This window comes from Artibeus jamaicensis, unplaced genomic scaffold (assembly GCF_021234435.1).
Source record: "Artibeus jamaicensis isolate MK-2021 breed Jamaican fruit bat unplaced genomic scaffold, CSHL_Jam_final contig_335, whole genome shotgun sequence".
In the NCBI taxonomy this organism is placed as follows: domain Eukaryota; kingdom Metazoa; phylum Chordata; class Mammalia; order Chiroptera; family Phyllostomidae; genus Artibeus; species Artibeus jamaicensis.
In genome coordinates this window covers 3,074,050-3,099,983 of record NW_026521800.1, presented here as the reverse complement: position 1 = coordinate 3,099,983, position 25,934 = coordinate 3,074,050, and the positions used below count along the sequence as shown (strand labels likewise).

The window sequence follows — 25,934 nt, the reverse complement described above, 5'->3', positions numbered from 1 at the left end:
AGAAAGGTCATTGATACTGGGTGACATTGTTTCCAGGCCCATTCTGTGAACTGAGATAGAAGATACATATTTTTCAAATCATAAAATCATTGATATTTTCAGTTCAACTTTAAAAGTATTTTTACTTAATTTTGCGTGCTTTTTTTCTCTTACACTTCATTGGTTAGAGCAGCAGGTCTTAAACTTTAGCATTCACCAGAATCACCTGGACTTCTAGGGTTTCCACCTGAGTTGTTCTGAGGTGGGAGCTAAGAATTTGCATGTCAGAGGGATTTTGAGGCTGCTTGTTCAGAGCACACTTTGAGAACCACTGTCTTAGAACATTGTTTTCCCAGCACAGAGGGGTTAAAGCCAAATGGCAGGTAATTTAGGAAAACTACCTATTTCTTTTGGATAAGACATGTACTTTGCATATTTGAGAATAATGGAGAAAACCCAGAGGAACTTTGAAGATCTTGGAGGAGGAGGTATGTCTGGAAGGTGCCTCAAGCTTTAAGGAATTAATTACTTTTGGGGGAGGGTGGTATGAAGAGAAGGATATATAAGATGCCAATATCTAATTTGTCAAGAGCTTTTACTCATCTCTGTCTCATTCATCAGAATGTAAACAAAGAAAGGGTGGTTTGAAACTGAATCTATTACTACTAACTTTTTTCTTCTAAGTTTCACTAAGAGTTTGACTTTGTCGTCTAAAAATGAAGAGCGTTGTAGTGAGTTGTGATTTTACTACAGTTAATTCATTTCTAAGGTTTTTTAGGCTTTGTGGTGCTTTCGGTAAGTGGGAAATTGGGCTGGAAAGCATCATTATACACCTTGTTCTTTGCTGAAATAAATGCTGCTTTTGGGGCTATTTGAGATATTTAGAGCCATTTTCCCAAAAGCTCAGTGACTCCAGAATGCTGTTTCTCATTTGTCTGCCTCCTGACTTTGACATGCTAGACAGGTGGGTGATAAAGGGTTTTTCCCATATGTTCCCATCTTTTAAAGCCAGCTGTAGGTGGTCGAAATTGTTGAAATTGTTTATAGCTAAAGTTATCCCCTTTAGCTATATTCACACAGCTACTAGATTCTAAAATACTTCTTGAATCCTCAAAAATTATGTTCAGCATATTGTTTTAAGAATTATTTGGAAATTTGTCAACTGTGTGAACGTAGTAGTAAATTGGATGAGAGCTGTAGGTTATCTTCATCAGAAAAATGATTCTGTGATCAGTTTTAGGAGAGATGAACTTCCTAAACACAACATTACTGATCTATTTAATAAAGGTCAGACTTTGTCCAAGATGGAGGTGTAGGGAGACACACTGTGCCTTCTCGCACAACCAAAATAAGGACAACAAGAATTTAGAAACAAAATAACAACCAGAACTGACAGAAAATTGAACTGCATGGAAGTCGGACAGCCAAGGAGCTGAAATAGACACATTCATCTAGACCTGTAGGCGGAGTGGAGTCGGGTGGCCGAGGTGACACTGGGCATGTAAGGCACCCCGGGCAGGTGCACTAGATGCAATGGGTGGACCGTAGTCTCCCAGGCAGCTGGGCAGACTCAGCGAGATGATGATTGAGAAGCAGGGCACCACACTCGAGGCAGCTGGCTGACTTTACAGAGGTCCCACATTTGAGTGCAGATAACTGGGGAGCGAGACAGACCACCCAACCCAGGGTCCTAGTGCTGGGAAATAAAACCTCAAAACACCGATTGAAAATACTTGTTGGGGTTGAGATGAAGGGAGGGACTCCCAGCTTCATAGGAGAGTTTATTGGAGAGACCCACAGGGTCCTAGAACGCACACAAGCCCACCCACATGGGATTCAGTACCAGAAAGGGCCACTTTGCTTGGGGGAAGTGGTAGAGGGGACTGAAATCCAGCAGAGAGTGTAGCAAGCGTCATTGTTCCCTCTCAGACCCCACCCCCACATACTGCATCACAACCCAGTGACTGGGTTGCCCTGCCCTGGTAAACACGCAAGGCTCTGCCCCTCATCCATAGCAGGCACCATAAGACAAAAAAAATGGCTGAAAAGGAAGAACAGGTCAAAGCTCCAGAAATAATGCAATTAAGCGACCAAGAGATAGCCAACCTATCCAATGCACCGTTCAAAACACTGGTGATGAGAATGCTCACAGATCTGGTTGATTATAGTCACAAATTAGATGAAAAAATGAAGGCTACATTAAGTGAAATGAAGCAAAATGCACAGGGAACCAATACTGATGGGAAGAAAACTGGGACTCCAATCAATGGAGTGGACCAGAAAGAAGGAAGGAAGAAACAACCAAACAAAAGAATGAAGAAACAAGAATTCAAAAAAATGAGGAGAGGCTTAGGAACCTTCAGGACATCTTTAAACATTCCAACATCTGAAGTATAGGGGTACCAGAAGGGGAAGAGGAACAGCAAGTAGAAAACTTATTTGAACAAATAATAAAGGAGAAATTCCCCAATCTGGCAAAGGAAATAGACTTCCAGGAAGTCCAGGAAGCTCAGAGAGTCCCAAAGGAGGTGGACCCAAAGAAGCACACACCAAGGCACATCATAATTACATTAGCCAAGATTAAAGTGAAGGAGAGGATTCTAGAAGCAGCAAGAGATAAAGGAACAGTCACCTACAAAGGAATTCCCATCAGACTGTCAGCGGATTTCTCAAAAGAGACCTTACAGGCAAGAAGGGGCTGGAAAGAGGTATTCCAAGTCATGAAATCCAAAGACCTACATGCAAGATTTCTTTATCCAGCAAAGCTTTCATTTAGAATGGAAGGGCAGGTAAAGTGCTTCTCAGATAGGGTCAAGTTCAAAGAGTTCAACATCACCAAGCCCTTATTATATATATTAAATGTTAAAGGGATTTATCTAAGAAAAGATAAAAAATATGAACGGTGAAAGGACAGCAAACTCAAAATTATTAACAGCCACACCTAAAATAAAAACGAACTAAGCAAACAACTAGAACAGGAACAGAACCACAGAAATGGAGATCATGGAGGGATAGCAATAGGGTAGTGGGAGGAGGTGGGGGAGAAGGTACAGAGAATAAGTAGCATAGATGGTAGGTAGAAAATAGATGGGGGCAGGACAGGAATAGTATGGGAAATGTAAAAGCTAAAGAATTTAAAACACATGGACATGAACTAAAGGGGGCAGAATGTGGGTGGGAGAGGGTGTGCAGGGTGGAGGGGAATGAAGGGAGGGAAATGGGGCAACTGTAATAGCATAATTGATAAAACATTTTAAAAAATAAAGGCCAGTTTTACCTGATTTTTAGACTTAGTCAATATTTCTGGGTTATTAACCCTTAAGCAGATTTTTAAAGTAATTTTTATTTTCTAAACATGCTTGATAAAAATCTATTAACGTGTTTTTTAAGCACAGGCATGGTCTAGTAATTTTGGAAAAATAAAACTTAAAATTTTTTTGGCACACGATATTTTTCATACCAGTGTTCTTGAAATGTTTACAAATGAACCCCATACTTTGATGAAAACATTTTGCCAGTCCTTTATTAAAAAACTGGAAAAATAATTACTTAGTTCACCAAGAGAACTTACCTTCCTAATTTGAAAAGTGCTCATACAAAATAATAAGATACATTGGTCAGAAAGAAGACAGCTCTTCCTGTTTTAAAAGACACGTGAGATGGCTTCTTTTACTGAGTGGAAATAGAAGAAATTCACCAATTTATTTTTTGTTTGGTAGATGCCCCCACTAAGACTCTTAACGTAAGCTATAAAGAGAAAAAGTTTGTGTGTGTAGGATGTTTCTAGTATTAATAATCAACTGCCTCATTTCCTTTATCCTGCTTTCTGCAGGTAATTTGTGAAATTGCCAATATTATGCAAACAGCATGGCTGCATTTGTAATTGTCTTAATTTTGTAACCAATATAAGTCTTTTGAGCTGTAAGTTTCATACCTTTTACTCTGTTTCTAAAGTGTTTACTTAAACATGCATAATCATGTTCAGTTGCAGAGTTCAAGAACCTTTTGCATGGTAGCTTCAGCATTACAGATAACCAAGAGTAGCTTTTTTCCTAGCCTAATTGCAAAAGGTTTCATTTTAGTTGTTACCTCTTGAAAGATTATTTTAAAGGGTTGTTAAAATGCCTAACCTAGATAAGAAGCATTTATTATTAGATGGTATGTGTATTGTTTTTTTAACTTAATTGTAAAATTGAAGGGAAATGCTTTTTAAAATGTCTTTTGAATCTAACATACTTATAATAGTCGGGCAAGTTAAAACTTTCTCTTTTCTTCCAGATAAAGCTTCACCAAGAAGGTTGCCCAGGAAACGGGCACAGAAGAGACCAGTGGGATCTGATGAGTAAATGTTCCTTTGTGCAACAATTCAGTCTTTGCTTAACCTGCCCTAATGTTTTTCGGCCTGATGGGAATTAGTGCAGAGAAGCCATATCACCATAGAAGGCAACTACTACTTATGTGTGGACTGAGCAATCAGAGTCTGTGGTGATAATATTGTGGAAAGTGCACTGCATTCATTTTTCTAAAGTAACAAATTTTTTTAAAACCATTAAAATCTATGTGTGTGCGTGTGTATGTATGTGAGCAGTTGGTGTTACCAGAATCATTGTTGAACTACCTGAAGCATGCCTTTAGAATACTGAATATAATGCTCTTGTCTCTCTTGTTAATATTTTCTGGTATTTTCTCCCAAAAGTCAGTATTTGTCCAATATGATTGTATATGTCCCACGTTGGACTGTCTAAAGAAAACCATTTGTTTCTTCCTTAGAATCCCAATTGATGGCACAAATTAGCATTGGTCATTACTGTTGCTGTCTTACAACTAGTATTCTAAAGGCACAAGCAGGAGCAGCTGCTTTTTAGCAATAGAGTTGTTTTGGTATTTTGCTGCTGTTTACTATAATATGCACCTTCAGAACGCTTCCCAAATGAGTTAGAGATTTGAGGATCTCTAGAAACAAAATTGTGAAACATGAAAATTCTGCTGATTTTGATATGTGTCAAATCAACCACATTTTTTCTTATAAAAAAGAAAATGGTATGTTTGTAGAAACTGAATTGTTTTGTTCATTGTTCTATTTCTTACCCAAGGGATAGCCTTGGAATGATTTTAGACCTACTGGGGTTTTTTTTGTTTGTTTTCTTAATTTGTTTTTTAGAGATATTTTGTCCTAATAGAAGCATTTTGCCCAAGAAATGTTGCCTTGACTATAGATTAAGCAAAAAGTCAATATAGGGGCAGAGATATATTTCAACTAATTCTAACCTGTTAAAAAAATTAGTTGGGTATTTTGTAAATGGTTAACCAGTTGTTTTTTTTTTTTAGTTAATCTGAAGAATTCCAAAATTTTAAGCACTCAGTATCTAAAAACCAAAATAAATTGGATTTTATAAAATCCTCTTAGAGAGTTAGTCTTGTCCTAGCTAATAAGTTTGGCATTATTGTCAGACTGAATAAAGGGTAAAGTACAATAGTATGAGCAAATAAGAGGCTTTTCCCCTCTGTCTTTAAGCCATATTCTCCCACATATATTTTGTAAGAAAATGCTAAGTGAAGTTTTAGTGGCTGTTAAATTCCTGGTTGTCTCTGTTATAGTGAACTGACTACTCTTCATTATAATCCCCATCGTACCCATGCCCACACAAAAACAGCAAAATACACACAAAAAACTCTCCAAATTGTTTAAGTATTTAAAACATCTGAGCCAAATTCAGTGACAATAAAATAGAAGTCAGTGTATAGTTACTAATCACATCGCAAGTAAGGGTGAAGGTTTCAAATTATGTATGTTGGCATTGCTGAACTATAAACTTTCTATACCTGTTATATAAAGTGTTGGAGTTTTTAATTGGGCTGTATGATCAGTAGTTTATTTTGAAAAAGCTCTATGAGCTCCAAGAAACTACATGGTTTTTTTGTTTAATGTAATAAGGAGACCCCTCTACCTTTCCAAGGAATATATTCCCGGATATTTTTGTGAAACTCCAAGATTGTGAAACTATTAGAACATAACGCAGTGAGATGTAATTGAAAACTCTCAATGACCTCTAGAGAATTTTATTGAATGCCTGGTGATTCTGAGTTACAGGTGCCAACCCTCTGAATCCCAAGTAATTTGCCCTGCATACTAGCCCTTTCACTTCTGAGGTTCAAGTTAGTGCCTCAGAAATTGTCATTTTTATTTTATTTTATTTTTTTAACATAGATTGGGAACACTTGAAAACTCAGATGCCAGGGGTCTTCTCTAATGTCAGTAAGTGTTTAGCAGAAACTAACTCCATAGTAAATGGAATTCAATTCCACACATGGTTTGTTCAAGCACACTTAATAAGTAGCCTAATTTTTAAATGTAAATATTTGAATGAAGTTTTTGTTTGTTTTGATATATTCATTTGTTACATGGACCTTGGTTTCAGAATTAACCTTTTGAACAGCTTGGTTTCAGAATCTGTAAAATGAACTAAGAATCTTGTGTATCAATTCACACTTGAGAGTATGTGTTTATAAAGCATGGATCTTGCTTTGGTTGTATAGCTTCATCATTCATTTCATGGATTTCAATAGCAAGTGACTTTAAACTTGTCTCTGCCATCTAAGGTGCTCAGAGCGGGTGAGGAGGGAAGTGGGGCCTCCAAGGTAGAAGCCTGTGGGCAGCAGATCAGAAGGAGCCTTGACTTGATGTTAGTGATGTTTTTAATTCTAAATAAGCTTCATAAAATAGTGACATTAACAGAAAAGGGCAAATTTAGCTCTTAAATATGTATTTAAAAGTCACTGCCTTAAAAGTGTATTTGCAATGCATCAGCCGGTATTGTAGTTTGGCTCTGTTTGGGAGAAGTACCATATTTTTCAGACTATAAAATGCACTTTTTTTTTTACCACATTTTTTTTCTTTCAAAAATTTTTTCCCTATTTTCCTCCTCTAAAACCTAGGTGTGTCTTACGGTGTGGACCCCAGACACACCTGGGTTTTAGAGGGGGAAAATACGGGAAACTTTTTTGAAGCAAAAAATGTTTTTTTTTTTGTTTGTTTTTTTTTTTTCAAGTGCGTCTTATAATCTGAAAAATATGGTAAATGGTAGTGTGATGTCAAAACGTTCCTTTAATGACTTGAGTTATTTTGGAACTACAGTAGTAGATAAATGTAATATAATATCCAAGGCTGTTATGTAGCACTTATCTTTGGTTGTACAATGGTATCATACCCTTGGAATGAAGGAAAATTTACTTGTTTAGTGCGTTTAATGACTTTTTTTTTAATGATGAACGTGGCAATCGTCTTTTATTAAGATTTTTATAGGGTACACTCTTGATTTTTCCGTCTTTATTTTAGTTCCAAAATTAGATGTTAGCTTAAATTTTAAAACACCTCTGATACACCTGAAGTAATTACCAGTTTGGGACAGCACCATTTATAGCCGTAAAATTAATAAATTTCTTTGGATTTTATTGAATAATATCCTTTTTTTTTTTTTCTTGAACTGTATCTCCAGCTTACTGAGGAGCAAGCTGACACCAGTATAAGTGGAATGTTAGGACATCATCAGAGGATGTTAGGAGGGATGAACAAAACTGAAGAACTAACTTACAAAGCAAAATAATGGTTTTTATAGGACTCTTATGTACTTTACTAATTAGTATTTGCATGATTTTATCCTTTTTTTATTTATATAAAAACCTGGACTTCTCTAGTAACTAATTATGTAACCTAAAGGTCTGGAGCTTTTCTTTTTTTGGATTTAGAGATTATTTAAGAATAAGGGCATGTGCCCTGGCTGGTGTAGCTCAGTGGATTGAGTGCAGGCCTGCGAACCACATGATTGCAGTTCGATTCCCAGTCAGGGCACATGCCTGGGTTGCAAGCCAGTTCCCAGCAGGGGACTCGAGAGGCAACCATACATTGATGTTTCTCTCCTTCTTTCCTTCCCTTCCCCTCTAAAGATAAATAAATAATTTTTTTTCAAAAAGAATAAGGTTTTAGCTGCCTTTTTTTAAGGCAGTAGGAAAGAGACTTATTTCTTAAGCATCAGCCATGCAGTGTTTTTCTGTTGAAATTTAATTCATCTTATAAACCTTCACAACAGTTCACTGAAGGAAGGTGGTATTGTTCTCATTTTGTAGGTGGAAAAAACCAAAACTTTTTAAGTAGGTTGCTCAGGGTTACACATTGAATATGGATTCAGAGCTTTCTTATTCTAAAACTCACATGTTCTTTCTCCTACATAATGTTTAAGATGGATTTTTTTTTAAATGAAAATTTTATAAAGCCGAAATAAAAATGAAAATTTTATTTGGGCAGCTTCCAAATACTTGGTTTTCCAGAATTCAGCAATCAGAAATTTCATAATGCCAGTATGGAATATACTGTATGTACACGCTGGCCGTACTGTACAATAGTGCATAAATGCCACTCAATTCCAGAGCACAGTTAAACTCCAAAGAGTCTTCTTTGTTATAAATATATTTGTGTGTTAATGTTTATGGTATGTATATATAATTTGGGGGAATTTGATACTGCATTTTTATATAATTATCCACAATACCCTGGATAATCTCTAACAATGACACATCTCTTTAAATGTCCCCTTGATTAATAAAATTATAGTTTTTAAAAACATTTTCTTCAAAATAGATTTCGTAGTTTGATTGTATTTGCAAGTTGTAAAGGGTTGAAAGATTGATCCTCATGTTAAGAGATGGGAGTGAAGTACCTGTTCTTCAGGTTATATGACCAGGCAGTGATAGAACTGGGATTATAAATTAAAACTGACAAATCATAGCCAAAGATGATTTGACTAGGGCTTTTTTTATTCCCCTGCTGTCCCTTACATAGATTTCTGTTGGGGCACCTGTGACAATCTTTCATCTTGTTGACATATCTGTCCCCCTTCTGCTCGACTCCAGGACCCCCGGACCCTGTCTTTTCTTTTGTTTGCTTTTTATTCCCAGCTTCTAGTTCACATTGTTAAGGTGGAAACCCTATCATAGGTTTCAGAGAAAGAACAAGATGATGTGGGCCAGTTTTCATAGGCCATTCATCCACACGTTATGTTCAGAAGTATTTCTGGTGCTACCCAAGCCCATTGCTAGTTCTGTGAGGTTGCATGAAGAGAGAGTGTGCTTAGCTTGGGGGTTAGGATGTGGTCAGCCCTCTAACCCATGGTGACCTTCAGAAGCAGCTTATCTGTGGAGTCTTGGTGTGTGCTTTTTAAATTTCAATTAAGAGGTACTTGAAGTGTGAGTTCTAAATTTTCTGATTCTGTTACCTATATACTCTTACCTAAGACAATGTTAAATGATTCTTCCTTTAGTTTACTCAGCAGCAGAAAAAAGAACTAGGGTCTAGAATGAACTTATGTCAGGCTGCCTTCCCTTAGTTGGAGGTGAATAACCTCACTGGGCTTTAGTTTGGGCTGCTTAGAACGTTGTCCAGGACGTAGGAAGCCGTGTGAGTGAGTGATTGCTGCTGCTCGTGTAAAAGCACCATATTGCCGTAACATTCCGTGAAGCATGTGGGGAGCAAGTGTATGTGGTACTTTTTTGACTTTGACATGGAGTGGCAGTTAAATTCTATTGAATAGAAAAGTTAAACAGTGTTCTATTTTAACAAAAGTGTAAATTTTAAGATGGACATGTGGCTAGTTCTGTGGGTTTAATAATGAACCAGAACCAGAGTAATAGGGTTACCACGGGGAGTTCTTGTTACTGTAGTAAATCTGTTAGAACCTGCACACCCAACTGAGAGTTATCTTTTTCACAACACTTGGGGATGCTGTGTGTGTGTAAGCCACCCAAAGAGGATCAGTCTTATTTGTTGTTTTTCAGAAATCCGTTTGGTCACCCATCGTGTTTACCTTGTGGCATTTTAGAAAGCAGTGAGAAATGCTTCAGTCAAGAATAGTATTTAGATTGAGCAGCTGTGTATCAGGCCTCTGCTCTTCCACATGCGTTTTCATTAAATTCTCACAACTACTCTGGGTAACCCCTTACCCAGGTTGAAACAGCCTTGAGGAGACTAAAGTAACCCCAAACCAACAAATCACAGATGTTTATTCCCTCCATAGGCCTCTCCAGTCTAACTTCTTCATTCTTCACTAACAGGATTCTCCCATTTATCCAGCATTAAATCTTAAGAGTCCCAAGTATGGTGACTTAAATGTAAGAATTTTAAAAATTCTTACTAATTTTAGTTCTGCCATGAATTAGATTTCAGTTATGCCATATCAAAATCTAACAACTTAAGAACTTCAAAAAAAACTAAAATGAGCCCTGGCTGGTGTGGGTCAGTGGATTTAGTGCCGGCCTATGAACTGAGAGGTTGCTGGTTCGATTCCCATTCAGGACACATGCCTGGGTTGTGGGCCAGGTCCCCAATTGGAGGTGTGTGGGAGGCAACCAATTGATGTGTCTCTCACACTTCGATGTTTCTCCTTCTTCCTCCTTCCCTTCCCCTCTCTCTAAAAATAAATGAAATCTTAAAAAAAAAAACAAAAACCCTGAAATCATTCAGTATAGGCAATGTACCTCTGGTTCAAAATTTATCTTTTTATATATTTTCCTAAAATCCTCAGGTCTTGGGTTTGCTATTTTAATTCTAATTCTTACACACTTATACTGTGGTTTCTAGCAGTGTGTTTTCATCAAGCTGCTTATGACAAAACTTGTGCGATGTGAGAGCTTTTATCTGTCAACTGAGAATGTTACCTGGCTAGTGAAAGTGAGGGTTGTGAATCCATAAAACTCTTGTGCAGCTTTGAGAAATGCCCCTACTGAAGAAGTATGTGGAAATCACAGTCTGGTAAACCCAAGAGAAGCTTTTTTTCTTGGTTACTTGCATCAGTCTGACCTAACACTTAAACTGGTCTGCTGTCCTGGCAAATGCATCTTTTTTATTTAAACAGCCCTTAATTAAAGGTGATCTTCAAATTATTTGTGTGCAATACGGACCGTTTCCTAAAATGCCAATGCATGTTACAGTTGGGTCTTTTTTCCTACATCTTAAAAGATGAGAGGCACAAAGGAAATCTAAAACACTAAGCAAAAAAGAAAAACCTGAAATAGTTTAAATTATCTCCTGGAATTTGTAAAAAAAGCTTCACACATTTTCTGCATATAAGATTTAAGTATTTTAAGTTACAAAGTTTTGTTATTTAACAGAGATGATTAAGGTGATTTTAAATATGCTCTTCAGCTGTCAGCTAGTTGACTTTTCAGGTGAGGATCGTAAGACACGTAGCGAGAGTTTGCATTCCCAGTAGTCATGGAGACTGAGTGCTCTGACCATTCCCACATTTTTAAGTGAGCAGAGGTAGGCCTTTGATTTAACTTCTTTGTCTGTGTGTCAGTGAGTTCAGTAGTACCTAGACACTTCTTTACAAGATTTGAGAACTGACTTAGAAAAAAATAACTTGATTAAGGTCTGTGAAAACTGGAGAGTTAGTCTTTTTAACTATGTGATGTTCTCGGTTTTCTGCTGAAAGGGAATAGGAAGAATCAAAAGTATTTAATTAGGATAGCAAGAACCATCATACAGATAGCTTCTCTACAATGCTTAAAGTGCTGAGGATTAAGTAAATTTTAGGTCTGTCCAGAATCTGAAAAGAAATATCCAAAATGCTAAATTAAAGCAGTTTTTGTGGTGAGGTGGTGGATTTTTTTGTTTTAAAGTGTTTGTAATATACATATATTTTATAATGGAAGAAGTAAATGTAAATGTTAAATTTATCTGAGCCTTTTACAATGAGTGTGATAGCCACGGTGCTTGTGGGCAGCTTTTCTGTAACAAAAAGAAAATGAGCCCATTTTTAAAACTTGAGTGTCTTGTCACTACGTATTCAAAGAAAATCAAAGTAGATTATTGCTGGAAAATACTCGCTGAAAAATTGGTGAAATTGTTTTTTCTTTAAAGGAACCCAAGCTTCTCATCAGTTGTCGTTGTTGTTCTTATTATTCCTGGAAGTGCTGCATTACCAGGTTGATGTGTGGAGTGGATGGAGCAATGTCCTATTCCATCTCCTGGTTCCAAAAATCCATTTAATATATTGTCCTCAGATAAAGCACATATCAAATATTAAATTAATAAGAACAGATACTATACTTGATGTTAGTCCAAGGCTGAGAAGCAAGCCATCCACTATTTTTTTTTTAAATTAATATGCCACCTTTAACTACAGCTGGTTTTGTGCCAGGCAGTGTGCTCGGTGCTGCTACTCCTGTCCCACCCTTTGCCTCCTGGTCCCTCTGCCCCTGTCTGGCTGGAAACCCTCATCTGGCCTCACCTTGCACTTGTGTGAACTTGGAGTCTCCACCCACCATCATCCATAGGCTCTCTGGGATCTTGGTCCTCATCCACCTCTAGCCTCCCCTCTGCTTTCTTCCTGCCCTGGCCTTGGCAGTGAGTCCCTCTGCCCCCGTCTCAGTCCCCGCATCATCCCTTGCTTGTTCGTTAGCCTTCCCTGATGTGCTTACCTCATTGAAGGGGAACACCTGCCTCATACCACTCTGCCTGTTGTCCTTATCCCCTCACCACTGTCTGAAATGACTTTGTCCTTCCATTACCTGTCACACTTGAAATATAAGCTTCATGACAGCAATAATTTTAAGTTTCCAGAACGCCAACTCTAAAAACAGTACGTGGCACATGGTAGATGTTTCATCAATATGAATTATTTAATTATCACAACCATACAGTGAAGTGGGTACACATGCTCATTTTGTAGATGAGGAAATTGAATGCCCAAGTTAAATAACAAAGTCACTCTGTCACGTGGCAAATCTGAGAACTGGAACACAGGCCCATCTGTGCAGAGCCTTCACGTGATACTGCTGCTCGTAATATGGAAGTTCTGGAATTGTCATGCTCTGGGTTCACATATTCCAAGTCTCCTTTGCACATAATGCACAAACCTTGCAGGCTCATGCAGATGGCGGGGTGGGGGACACCTTGGTTTTACATTGCAGCTCCACTAGGAAGCACTTACCAAAATGAAACCAAGGAAACTGGCCAGCAAGCACCCAGGAGCTGCTGTGTGGTTCGTGTGCAGTCCCTTAGGTGAGTTCTAGAAAAGGAAGTGAAACAGCTAGAGCTTCAAAACGAAAAGTTAGTTCTGGAATTGTGAGTGAATTACCATATTTTGCAGACTGTAAGACACATTACCCCCCCCCCCCCAAGTGGAAGGGGGAAACGGTGTGTCTTATAGTCCGAATGTAGCTTACCTGGCTCACGGCCGGGGGGGGGAGGTGGTGGCCTATGTTATTTATGTTATTAAATATTTTACCACAATTTTTGCTTCAAAATTTTTTTTCCTGTTTTCTTCTAAAACATAGTTGTGTCTAATGGTCTGGTGCATCTTACAATGTTAAAAATACAACCTTAAATATTTTTTTTCTTAAATGCATAATGCTAAGCTTAGCAAATTATATACCAAGTTGAAACAACTAAAGAAGCTCATTTTCATTTTAAACCTGTAGTACTATGCTGCAAGAATTCTCCAAATGATTTGAAAGCATTTTAACAGCATAGCAGTTGTTCCCAGGCTCCCCTGATAACCATCATCATGAGTGTTTTTTGCTGCCCTCTGCTGCTCATGAGTGGTATAGCAGTGAACTCATTCCCAGTGTTGCCAGAAAGGTACAAAAGGATTGGAAAGAAGGTACTACTTACTCCAGCCAGCTGATGCGTGCCTGTGGGCAGCCTCACACCCCAAAAGTAGACATCAAAGTGAAAAATTCTGCTTTTGCTAAGACACCAATGAAATGGCTTGGGCTTTTAAGTTATTTGAATGATCATGTCAGTAGAGAGTTGAATGCTGTAAAAGGCCCCCTGTGGATCACCTGAGAGCTAGCCAACCACACTCAAGATGTGTTCTCTAGATTTATCTTGCCTCCTGAGAGAGAAATATTGTCGCAGAGGATAGACAAAGCCAACAGCCCCCTCCATCATGTTTATTTTGGGTGAATTAAATGTTTCATTCACTGGGTATCAGTTACAGTATAATGGTTAATTGCTGTTGGAATTAGCACTCGTTTGAATCAAAACTCACCCAATTACTGGCACAGTAACCTTAGCTAGTCATCTAACTGGTCTTAGCCTATTTCTTCATCTGTAAAATGTGGATAATAATGATTAGAGTTGTTACTAATATTCAGTGAATATAAAGCCCTCACTATATGTCAAATGTGTTATGTTGAATTCTTAAAGCTATTGCACCTAAAAAAAAAAAAAAGACTTGATCACAGTGCCTAGCCCAGAAAAACCTAATTTCACTTTGAGGAATATTTCTGTTCCTCATTGCATAAGAAGTACCAGTTTTGCCATGTAAAATGTACACCCGTGTTTCTGTGTTCATTATACATGGGGTTTTTATAGCCATGGTGTGTGCGCATTATATACAGCAAAATATGGTAGTTGTTTGACAGTCAACTAAAAATCATTGTTTTTTTTTCTAGAGCTGAAATTCTGTTAAAAGGTGTGATCCTTTTATTTTTTTTCTGTACTAAGTGGAGCCTCGTATAATATTAGAGTGGGAAAGAATCTTTTTAAGAATGAGTGCAGCGTTTTGCCCCATGTAGGGCCCCCATGAGGACACCTCCACCTGGCTGGGCGGCCTGTCCCATTACTGGACAGCTCAGCCGTTCTTTCTTGAACCCAAAGAAACTTCTTGTAGTTGGCCACACAAAATCTTACATATTTCATTGAATTATATAAATTAAAGGGTGCAAATGATTATTTGAGATAACAGAATTAAAATAATTGCCATTAGTTCTCCCTGCAAAATGCATTACTACAACAATTATTTCTTGGTCTGAGGCAGCATTCAGAAACTTAATCACCCATAAGATGAGGGAGAGTGGGGTGAGGGGAAAAGGGGCAGAACTCGTGTTTGAAGTGCAAAGATCTGGGCACCATCCCCAGATCTTCTGACTCTAGCCCTGAGCTGTGACCAGGAATCTGCATGGTTCTCACAAAGCCCTCGTGTAAAACATTCCCCAGGAGCCTGAAGGCACTGCCCGGCTGCAACACAGGGAGCTGGTCTGCTGTGCCCACCCTGGGAAGCCCATGGCTGGGCGCACATGCACCACAGCCCGTGGTAGAGAGCCTGGGCCAGAGTAGCCTTTTCCCTGTGCAGGTGGGGCTGGTCCACTTGCCCCTTTCTATTGTTTTCTATCCTCTTGTGGATACCTGAGAGGGCAACTGGAAGTGGTGGTGGTGGTTGACCCTTTTGAGCATTTCTTCTGATCTGGGGGGCTTTTACTTGTGCTCATTTCATTCTCTGAGCAACCAGCCCTGCCTGAATTAAGTTCTGGTGCCACCATGTCACAGCTGAGGAACTGGAAGCACCAACGACAAACTTGCCTGTGCTCTCCCATCTAGTAAGAGAGACTAAGGCCCCCCAGAGTTTGGACACAGGCAGTTCAACTCCCAACGGTCCTGCCCACCAGCACTGCCATAGCTCCTGGTCTCTCCTGGGAGCCTGAGATACATGCGCCAAACACCCAGTGTCACAAAGGCCCCTCCAACTTCACATGGGAACTGGACCTCTTCCTTCCCTGAACTGTTTTCTCAGAGATGGTCGCTTTCTCGGTTGGTGCCATCACTTCCACGGGAAAATTCCTTTTTTACAGGTTCTCCTTCATCCTACCTGTTAACAGTTGTCTGCTAAGTCCAACTCCCTGTCCCCCAGGCACTGAGGCAGGCAGGGCCCTGCTGCCAGCCCTCATCCTGGATGCACAGAAGCCCTTAGCTCAGCCCCTGTGCGTTAAGGAAGCACTTGGTGGATGTGCAGGCCTTGTACGTGGTGGTGCTGGCGTGGCTTCAAGTGTTGTGAGAGCTTGGCCCCAGCCTCCTGTGCCATCTTGTCCTTTCGAAGCCACTGCGATGACCTTAAGATGGCCTGATCCCATGCTGCTCCTCTGCTCAAACCTTTCAACAGCCCCCACAGCCTGCAGGTCACACACCCAGCCCGCTCCTGTCTGCCTCTGCCAAACCTTTCAGCCTGACCTCTCCCAGCCGCTGCTTTGGACCGCTGTCCCAGCCGAACCGCTCGGTTCCTGGGCACACCACACAGCTGCCACCTCCCACCCTCGCACAGCCCAACCTCACCCCAGAGGGGCCGTAATGACTCCCTGCCCCTATCTGGTGCTTGGGGGGTCACCTTTAATTTTGATACAATTTTAAACTTACTCAAAAGTTGCAAAGTAGTACAAAGAAATTCCCTGTACCCCTCGCCTTCACCCAGGTCGGTGTTAACATTTTGTCATACATATACACACACGCACATTTTTTTCTGACCTATTTGCAAGTGAATTGCAGACATTATGCCCCTTTTTCCCTAAACACCACAGTTGATCTAAGAACAGTATCTGACAAAACCAAGTGACAGTTATCAGAATCAGCAAGTTTCACACAAATGCAATGTTTTCTATTCCACAGGCTACAGCCACATTTCACCAGCTGTCTCAGTAATGCCCCTCACAGCTATTTTTTCCTGGTTCAGGAGCCTGTTGCAGACCATGTGTTGCATTTAGTTGGCATGTCTCCTTAGTCTCTTTAATCCAAAACATTTCCTCAATCTTCCGGGACACGGCATTTTTAAGATGCACAGGCTCCTCCTTTGCTGAGTGTCCTCAGCCAGAGCTTGTGTGCTGTTCCCTCGTGATTAGATTCACGTCATGCCTCCAGGGCAGGAACAGCATGGAAGTGACTCATACCCTTTTCAGTGCATCCAATCAAGAGGCACCTGATGGGCTGGCTTGTCCCTTCACTGTGGCGTTGATGCTGGGGACTTGGGAAAGGAGGAGTCTTGTTGAGTCTTTCAACCTCAGTTTTTCTTGTCGCCTCTTTGAAGGAAGCTTTGTAAGGACCCCCACCCCCACCCCAGTCACACACACTTAGGTCAGGTATCTGCTCCCATAACAGGCCCGATAACTGTTCACGACAACGGACTGGATCCTGGTGGTGGTGTGCCCGCCCTCCCCACTCTGCAGCACAGGCCGTGGGAGGGAGGACCACACCTTGCTCCACTGGCAGCTTAATAAACATTCGTGGAGTGAATGAAAGAATGAGTGAGACCATTTGGGAGCTGGTTCAGTTACAAAGCAAAACCCTCCAAATCTGTCCAGATGAGTCTTGGTCTGTGGTGTTTCCTGCTTTATTCATGGAGATGACTAAATTCTTGGATTTCTTTTTATGCCAGATTGTCGATGAATGCGTGAAAGTCTGACTAAATCCCAATGGAGAGGTGTAGTATTTATCCTTCCTTTTGGGAATCACAGAATGGACTAATTTTAGAAATTTGGGACCTTGGTCCTAGAGTTTTCCATTTGTTTCTTCATGGGGAGAAGGGGATAGAGTGAGAGAAGATTCTCTCTGGTTGTTGTTAACCATTAATCAATCGTGTGAAATACTTGGGCTTGTAAGCACAGCATGAAGTTTCTTTCATAGTGCCACGCTGGGAGGGCAGGAAGTGATCAAGGGCAGTCCTGGAGCCTCTCAGATCACTGTCTCCCTTTGTTGTTTCAGACGCAGGAGGAGGGAGACACACTGATGTCATCAGGCCTCTCTGCAGCTCTGCCCTCTCGTGGTCTCCAGGTGTCCAGGCAGCGCGCTCCGCAGGGGCTGCCACAGGAGACCCCCTGGACATGTGGTTCGTGGAGCCCGGCCATCCTTTCTGCACCGTTTTGCTATCTGTGAAACTTAGGACAGCAGCAATCCAACTTTGCTAGATTCGCAACTGGCTCCTGCTGAGACATCATCCCTGGGAATGGCTGTGTGACCAGGGCTTTGTGGCTTGTGAACAACAGCTGTTGTGCATTGTTTGTGGGTGGAGATAAGCTGCAGGAGCTTTCAGTTGGGCCTGCTCTTACACTATCATGTTGATGGTGACTGAGGTCAGGAGACAGACAGCTGTGGGTGAGGTGAGCTCTCGAGCCCCTGCTATGTGATGGTTGCAGCAGGTACCTTAGCAGTTTCCAGTTTCATCTTAAGGAAATGTTCCTGGTGAGCTGGGTGGGGAGGTGCCTCAAAAGCCCTGAGTAACCACAGCAATCACTGGGTCTCGGGTGGAGGAGGAGCTCATGTGAATGTAAGTCATCATGCCTTATCCGTGAGTGGGGTTCTTCCTCCCTCCACTCTCTGAGGCCTGGCTTCCGAAAGTGGGTGCTCATAAAGGGCTCTGCAGGGCTCCTTTATGCTGACATGAATTGAGTTGCATTGCATTGCGTTGAATTGGACTGAAATAAATTGAATTGAAAGGCCTACAAACAAGTATGAATCTCTTGCTGAGAGTCTGGCCCTGGGGAATCAGACAATCCCTGTGTTCACTCTAGCTGGGCCTGTAACTATACTACCATGGAGAGAAGGAGGTAAAGGCAAGAAGGACTTTGTGGACCCAGAAAGTAACAGGAGCAAAGGCACACTGTGTTTGAGGACTAGAAGGGGGATAGCATGAAGCGGCCAGTAACTGCCCAGCTGGTAGATGATGCAGATAGACACACGCACAGTGTGTTCCCACGGCAAACCCACATCTCAAATGCAGCCTGTGAACCGCATGCATCAGAATTATTGAAATCAGAATCTTGGGGAGCTGACCCAGGAATCTGCACTTTGAAACAGATTCTGCAAGTGAATTTAAAGTTGGAGACTCACCGAGGGGGGCTGCGGGTTGGGCCTCTGCTGGGTGGTAGGGAGCCACTAAATGATCAGGTGGGAGGGAGGGTCATGGTTAGTCCCTGTGTCCAGTGGCAGACTGACTGCCCCACTGAGTGCAGTCAGGATCCTCTGGAGAGCAAGTGGACACACAGACTGCTGGGCCCACCCCTGAGACTCTGAGTCAGCCAGTCTGGGGAGGGGCCTGGGGACCTGCTTTGCTGCTAAGTTCCCAGGGGGTGATGCTCATTCAAAGGAAACTCATCTGAGTTTGAGAGAGACTGAGTTGAGAGACTTCCAGGAATCCAGCCAGACTGAACTGAGACTCTCAGGAGTCAAGAGACGGTATATGAACATTTAAATTTGACCAGATGTGTCTTATCTTTACATGGATTCTAGGTTTCAAAGCCATTGACAGGAGTGTGGCCCTGGGGCATGTGACACGCCAGTGCTCGCTGATCCCCACGGCCTGCCCGGGCCAGGCTGTCAGTGGTGCCTGCCGGGGTGCGTGGCGTCCCGCGCTCGGGTGTGCGGTCTCCCGCGCAGGCCCTGCAGAGGCCTGGTGCTCCGAGGCCACCCAGATCCGCCTAGGGATCCATGCAGTGCCCAGGTTCCTGCACCCTGAAACGGTTTTGGTTTTCCTGAGGTAACAGGTGAAATTCCCAGGTGCTCCTTGGGGGGGCCTCGCCCCTGGGACCTGGTCACTGCCTAGGTCCAGAGGCATTTATTTATGAGCAGCTCACACAACTGAAATCAGGCCGCACTTGAAATGACAAGTCTGTTCTTGCCACCGTGCCACTTCCCACTGCTGTGGGGCTCAGCACTGCGCTCCAGCCCAAAGGCACAATCAAACCGATTCCTGAGTCCCAGCTTTGCAGGTCTGTCTCCCGGGACTACTCATGGTATCACTTCTGTACCAGTCAAGGATCAATTAAGAAAGAGGAAACTACTAATTAATTGGAACAGGGAGCCCTGGCTGGTGTGGCTCAGTTGGTTGGCGCATCAATCCCGTAGACCAAAAGCCTGTGGGTTCGATTCCTGGTCAGGGCACAGACCCAGGTTGCAGGATCAGGCCAGTTCTGGCATGTACAGGAGACAGCCAATCTATGTTTCTCTCTCTCTCCTCTCTCTTCACCCCCGGCCTCCCTCCTTCCATCTGACAAGTCCTGGTGGTGCCACATGGGTGGGTGGGGCTTGCTGGAAATCCAGCTTCTAGGCTCCCAGGGCAAACCGCTCACTGAAGTGTGTTTGTGGAGGAAGGACTGGGAGCTGTGACCACAGTGCCCTGCAGGAGCCTGGCACAGGACCTGCTGAGTCCAGGAGCCCTCTCTCTCGGTGTCTCTCCACTGCCCTCTGCTGACAGAATTTAGCATTGTGCCAGTCAGCAAAGGACACAGATTTAAAGGGCCCAGATCCACTTTGTCAGAGCAGCCAACAAAGGGTAACCTTGGAGCCGCACTAAATTGACAAGTGGCACAATTGTTTAGTTCTCGACAGGAGAGTCCAGGTTACAGGAGTTTGGCAAATGTATTCTTTGATCAGAGGAATCAAACTGGGGACCGGAAGGGGCCCAGGAGCTTCTCTGTCAAATCTCTTCACATCATAGATGCCAAGTGACTTCACTCAAGCCACACGGCCTGTTCTCCCTGCTTCACTCTGTCTCCCATGGGGCTTTGCCAGTTAAATAAGCAAGTAGACCATTAACATCTGTCTTAAGTGAGGCGCCCCGAGTCGGATGACCAAACCCTGAAACAACCTGAATCACAGGTTGTCTGGGTACAGGCCATGGGGACATCCTGACTTTCAAAACACAAAGACAAAACTCACTCTCTTGTTTTTCTGGTTCTATGAAGACATTTTAATGAAATGTGAGGGGAAGACATTGTGACACATACTCTACCTATTAACCTTGGCCCTGTTGGCCCAGCAGATTTATTGATTTGATTCACCCTCACTTGGCACAGCCCTTTGAATGTGGGCCATGTGTTCTCCTCTTGCGAATATCAAGATAACCACTAATAGCAATGCCGTAACGACCCCAGCATTTATCGGTGCTTTCTGAGTACCCAACCTTTGCTATGTGCCTCACAAGCAGAAGCTCATGAGAGTCCATTTTCTTCTCTAACCCGAAAATAACCAAGAAAGTCAAACCAGGGAAGTGTCTTAGTCTGCTAGGCAGCCATAACCAATACCACAGTCAGTGTGGGGGTGTGTGGTTTAAACTGTGGTTTATTTCTCACAGTTCTAGAGGCTGGAAGTCCTGGATCAAGGTATTGGCAGGTGTGGCTTCTCCCGAGGCCCCTGTGCTCAGCTTGCAGGTGACTGCCTTCTCCTTGTGTCCTCACATGGTCTTTCCTCTGTGCAGGCGCATCTCTGGTGTCTGTGACTGAATTTCCTTAAAGAAAACCACTCAGACTGGATTAGGGCCCGCGCCACCAGCCTTGTTTTAACCTACTCACCTCTTTAAAGGCCCTGTCTCCCAGTACAGTCACATTCCGACATACTATGTATCGAATTTTTGAGGCATACACTTTCTTAAAAGTTTAGAAACAACAGAAGTAAAACTTAAATCACCAAAGTATTGTAGTAATTAGAGTTTATTGTGCAGACACTAAAAAGAGTTCGCAAATGAGAGCACTTGAACCAAAACATGGAAGGAGGCTCAAGGATATAGTATTATAAAGCAGCTTATATAGTGAGGAACCAAGTCACTTTACTCTTCACAGTGATTGGTTATAATGTCAGAATTTTCAGTGCCCACCTCATATCAGCCTTGGGAAGCAGTTCAAGTTTTTCCTACACTTTCCAGAGACATAAGCAAGAAATGACCCAAGTTAAGTTAGCCCAGCAAAATAAGCTAAAGTAAGCTTTATTTGTGTGACCGAACTGGTTCTGGCTCTCCGGGAATAGTCCAGGCTGGTCTCTGATTGTTCTTTAACAAACTGAACATATGAATTTGGGGGTGGGGGATACAATTTGCCCATTACAGGCAGTATTTCCTTTACTATAAACTTGAATATATACGTGGTGAAGGACTTTAAATACTAATTTAAGAAGTAGACTTCAGCCAAGATGGAGGCATAGGTAGATACACTGTGCCTCCTTGCACAACCAAAAGAAGGACAACTACAGAATTAAAAACAAAAAATAACAGAACTGCCAGAATCAAACTGTATGGAAGTCCGACAACTAAAGAATTAAAGAAGAAACATTCATTCAGACTGGTAGGAGGGGCAGAGATGGGCAGTTGGGGTGGAGAGGACATGTGGCAAGGTGGTGGCTGGAGGACTGGGGCAGGGGAGATGGAAGTTGGTGGAGCAGGTGGTCCCACATTTGCATGCAAATAATCTGGGTGGAACACACCTAGGGAGTGAGACAGACCGTGCAACCCAGGGTTCCAGTTCAGGGAAATAAAGCCTCACAACCTCTAACTAAAAAAAAACCTGTGGGGGTTGCAGTGGCAGGAGAAACTCTCAGCCTCGCAGGAGAGTTTATTGGAGAGACCCACAGGGCCCTAAAACATACACAAACCCACCCACCCGGGGAATCAGCACTAGAAGGGCCCAACTTGCTTGTGGGTAGCAGGGGAAGTGACTGCAAGCTGGCTGAGAGCCCACCAAGTGGCACTGTTCCCTCTCTGACCCCTCCCCTACACACAGTGCCACAACACAGCCATGTGGGTTGCCCTGCCCTGGCAAATACCTAAGACTCTGCCCCCTTACAATGTAACAGGCAGGCTGAGACAAAAAACAAAACAAAACAAAAAAAACAACATGACCCAAATGGAAGAACAGATCAAAGATCCAGAAAAAATACCACTAAGTGATGAAGAGACAGCCAACCTGTCACATGCAGAATTCAAAACACTGGCAATCAGGACGCTCACAGAAATAGTTAAGTATGATCGCAAAATATAGGAAAAAGTGAAGGCTACGCAAAGTGAAATAAAGGAAAATGTACAGGGAACCAACAGAGACAGGCAGGAAACTGAGACTCAGATCAACAATTTGAAGCAGAAGGAAGAAATCAACATTCAATCAGAACAGAATGAAGATGCCCTGGCCGGTGTAGCTCAGTGGATTGAGCACAGGCCTGTGAAGCAAAGGGTCCCTGTTTTGATTCCCAGTCAGGGAACGTGCCTGGTTTGTGGGCCTGCTCCCCAGTAGGGGACACATGAGAGGTAACCACAGGTTGATGTTTCTCTCCCACTCTTTCTCCCTCCCTTCCCCTTTCTCTAAAAAGAAATAAATAAAACATTTTTTTAAAAGAACAGAATGAAGAAACAAGAATTCAAAAAAAGACTTCCAGCCAAGATGGAGGTGTAGGTGGAAATACTGTACCTCCTCGCACAACCTAATTTAAGGACAACAAAGATTTAGAAACAAAAACACAATCAGAACAGACAGAAAAGTGAACTGTACAAAAGTCACACAATGAATCATTCATCCAGACCGGTAAAAGGGGTTGAGTTGGTGGCCGGCAGAGAGGGGTCATGGCAGGAAAAAGGGGTTGCTGGCAGACCCCCTTCTGGGAGAAAAACGAACAGACCGAGTGAGGGCACAGGGCAGCTGGCTGACTGTGGTCATACATGCACCCGCAGATAAACCAGGTGAAAAAAAGGGCAGTGAGACAGACTGCACAACCCAGAGCCCCAGCTATGGGAAATAAAGCCTAAAAGCACCGATTGAAAAAACTGGTGGGAGTTGAGGTGCCGGGAGAGACTCCCAGCCTCACAGGAGAGTTTGTTGGAGAGACCCACAGGGTCCTAGAATGCACACAAGCCCACCCACCAGAAATCAGTACCAGAAAGGCCCAGTTTGCTTGTAGGAAGTGGCAGAGGGGATTGAAATCCAAGAGAGAGTGGAGAAAGTGCCATTGTTCCCTCTCTGACCCCGCCCCCACATATAGAGTCACAGCTCAGCCACTGGTTGCCCCGCCCTGGTGAACACCTAAGGCTCCGCCACTCATACGTAACAGGTGTGACAAGACCAAAAAATTATGGCTCAAACAAGAACAAATCAAAGCCCCAGAGCCAATACTTTTAAGTGACCAAGAGATGCCAACCTATCAGAAGCACAGTTCAAAACACTGGTGCTCAGGATGCTCACAGAACTGGTTGATTTTGGTCTGGAACTAGATGAAAAAATGAGGGCTACACTAAGTGAAATTGAAGGAAAATGCACAGGGAACCAATAGTGATGTAAAGAAAACTGGGACTCAAATCAATGGAATGGAGCAGAAGGAAGAAAGAAAGAACCAAACAGAAAAGAATGAAGAAACAAGAATTTTTAAAAAAATGAGTAGAGGCTTAGGAACCTCCAGGACATCTTTAAATGTTCCAACATCCAAATTATAGGGGTACTAGAAGGGGAAGAGGAAGAGCAACAAGTGGAAAAGTTATTTGAACAAATAATAATGGAGAACTTCCCCAATCAAGCAAAGGAAATAGACTTCCAGGAAGTCCAGGAAGCTTAAAGAGTGTCAAAGAAGTTGGACCCAAGGAGGAACATAGCAACACACATCATAATCACATTACACAAGATGAAAGATAAAGCAAGAATTTTAAAAGCAGCAAGAGAAAAAGAAACAGTTACCTCCAAAGGAGTTCCTATAAGACTCTCAGCCGATTTCTCAAAAGAAACCTTACAGGCAAGAAGAGGCTGGAAAGAAGTATTTGAAGTCATGAAAGGCAAGGACCTCCATCCAAGATTACTGTATCCAGTAAAGCTATCATTTAGAATGGAAGGGTGGATAAAGTGCTTCCCACATTAGGTAAAGTTATGATCACCAAGCCCTTATTATATGAAATGGTAAAGGAATTTATCTAAGAAGGAGATGATCAAAATTATGAACAGTAAAATGACAATAAACTCACAACTATAAACAACTGAACCTAAGAAAACAAAAATTAAGCAAACAACTAGAACAGGAACAGAACCACAGAAATGGAGAGCACATGAATGGTTATTAGTGGGGAGGGGGATGGGGGAGAATGGGAGAAAAGGTACAGGGAATAAGAAGCATAAATGGTAGGTACAAAATAGATGGGGGGGGCGGTAAGAATAGTATAGGACCAAAGAACTTCTATGCACGACCCACGGACATGAACTAAGGGGTGGAGAATGCTGGTGAGGGGAGGGGTGCAGGGCAAAGAGGAATAAAAGGGAGAAAAAAAATGGGACAACTGCAATAGCATAATCAATAAAATATGTTTTAAAAATAATTTAAGTAGCATCTTTCAAATTTAAGCTGCCCTTTCTTACCTCATGATTCTGTGAAGTCTGTCTTTAGATAAACATGAAAGGTTGTCAGCCTCCTAACTTTTGAAAACACGTGAAGTCCATCCTAGTTTTAGAATTCTAAGCAACTTCTTGGTGAGCTTCTCTCTAGTATCAATAAAATTTTGTCCCAGAATTTCCCGGCTGCAATACAATGTACGGGATCTCATCCAACTGTCCTGGAACATCAAAGAGACCCATGATTGCCACTGGCCAAGGCTCCCGGGGGGGTCGGAATGTGTTGCCTTCCACAGACAGTGCAGGCCAGAGGAAGGGCTCACACTCCCTCAGGGAGAGAGGGAGAGGTGGGGCTGTTCCTCAGAGTCCGGGACCCTGCTCAGGGCAGGGGCAGGGGCAAGACTCACCAGCAGAGGGACTCAGCACCTGACTTTGCAAGATGGCCTGACTCAGGGTCTCCCAGTGCCTATTAGAAAAAGAGAAATTCTAAAATGAATACGTAATTTTGTTAACATGTAGAATTTAATGCGTTGTTAGGTAGACTATGAATCTTTTCTCTATAATCAGAAGCGAAATTAAGGCTTATCTTTCCCCATTCCTGTGAAATGACTTCAGCTGCAATCATTCGAGTCACGGCACTCACGGGGTTTTGTCGTCTCCACGTGTCCCTAGATATGGAAGACTGGGGGCCTAGCTCAGTGAAGGACTCAGGGAGGCCTGGGGACTGTCATTTTAGGGGGCTTCTACTTATTTGAAGCTCCATATGTACCTTATGTTCTGGATGTTTTATATCCATTTTGGAAGCAGATATCAAGGTCCAGAAGAGCAGAATTGTACACAGACTGTGGGGCTGGGATTTGAACTCAGGGCTGTTTGGCCCCAAGTCTGGGAAACTTGGTACTGTATCACCCTCCAGGGTACCCGTCAGTGGCAGGTTCCAGCCTTCTGCACAATGGAAAGCTCGGGAGCAGGGAGGGAGGAAGAGCGAGGAGGGGTGGAGGTTAAAATTCTCAGTGTGCATTGGAACCTCAGACACTGATGGAACTGGCCTGGGGTGGAGCCCGTCCCTT

The 25,934-nt window shown here is 42.4% G+C and overlaps 1 protein-coding gene and 1 non-coding gene across 4 annotated transcripts in view; one reads left to right on the top strand and one right to left on the bottom strand.

Annotated features, from left to right (window-relative positions):
- The window catches only part of SSR1 (signal sequence receptor subunit 1), a 38,120-nt gene extending 19,862 nt beyond the window's left edge, over positions 1–18,258 (top strand). The window contains exons 8-9 of one of the 3 annotated variants that reach the window (XM_037158657.2): positions 4,258–4,321; positions 17,504–18,258. In XM_037158657.2, coding sequence (XP_037014552.1) covers positions 4,258–4,321; positions 17,504–17,528 — 89 coding nt within the window. In that variant the 3' untranslated portion in view covers positions 17,529–18,258. Of the gene's footprint in view, positions 1–4,257; positions 6,504–17,177; positions 17,212–17,503 lie in introns of those variants that run through there. The other 2 variants (XM_053664086.1, XM_037158659.2) reach the window with 2 other exon arrangements.
- Positions 11,919–12,108, bottom strand: LOC119059113 (U2 spliceosomal RNA). The gene has a single exon (XR_005084371.1). It is a non-coding gene; the product is annotated as a U2 spliceosomal RNA (small nuclear RNA).
- Positions 18,259–25,934: the final 7,676 nt, after the last annotated feature.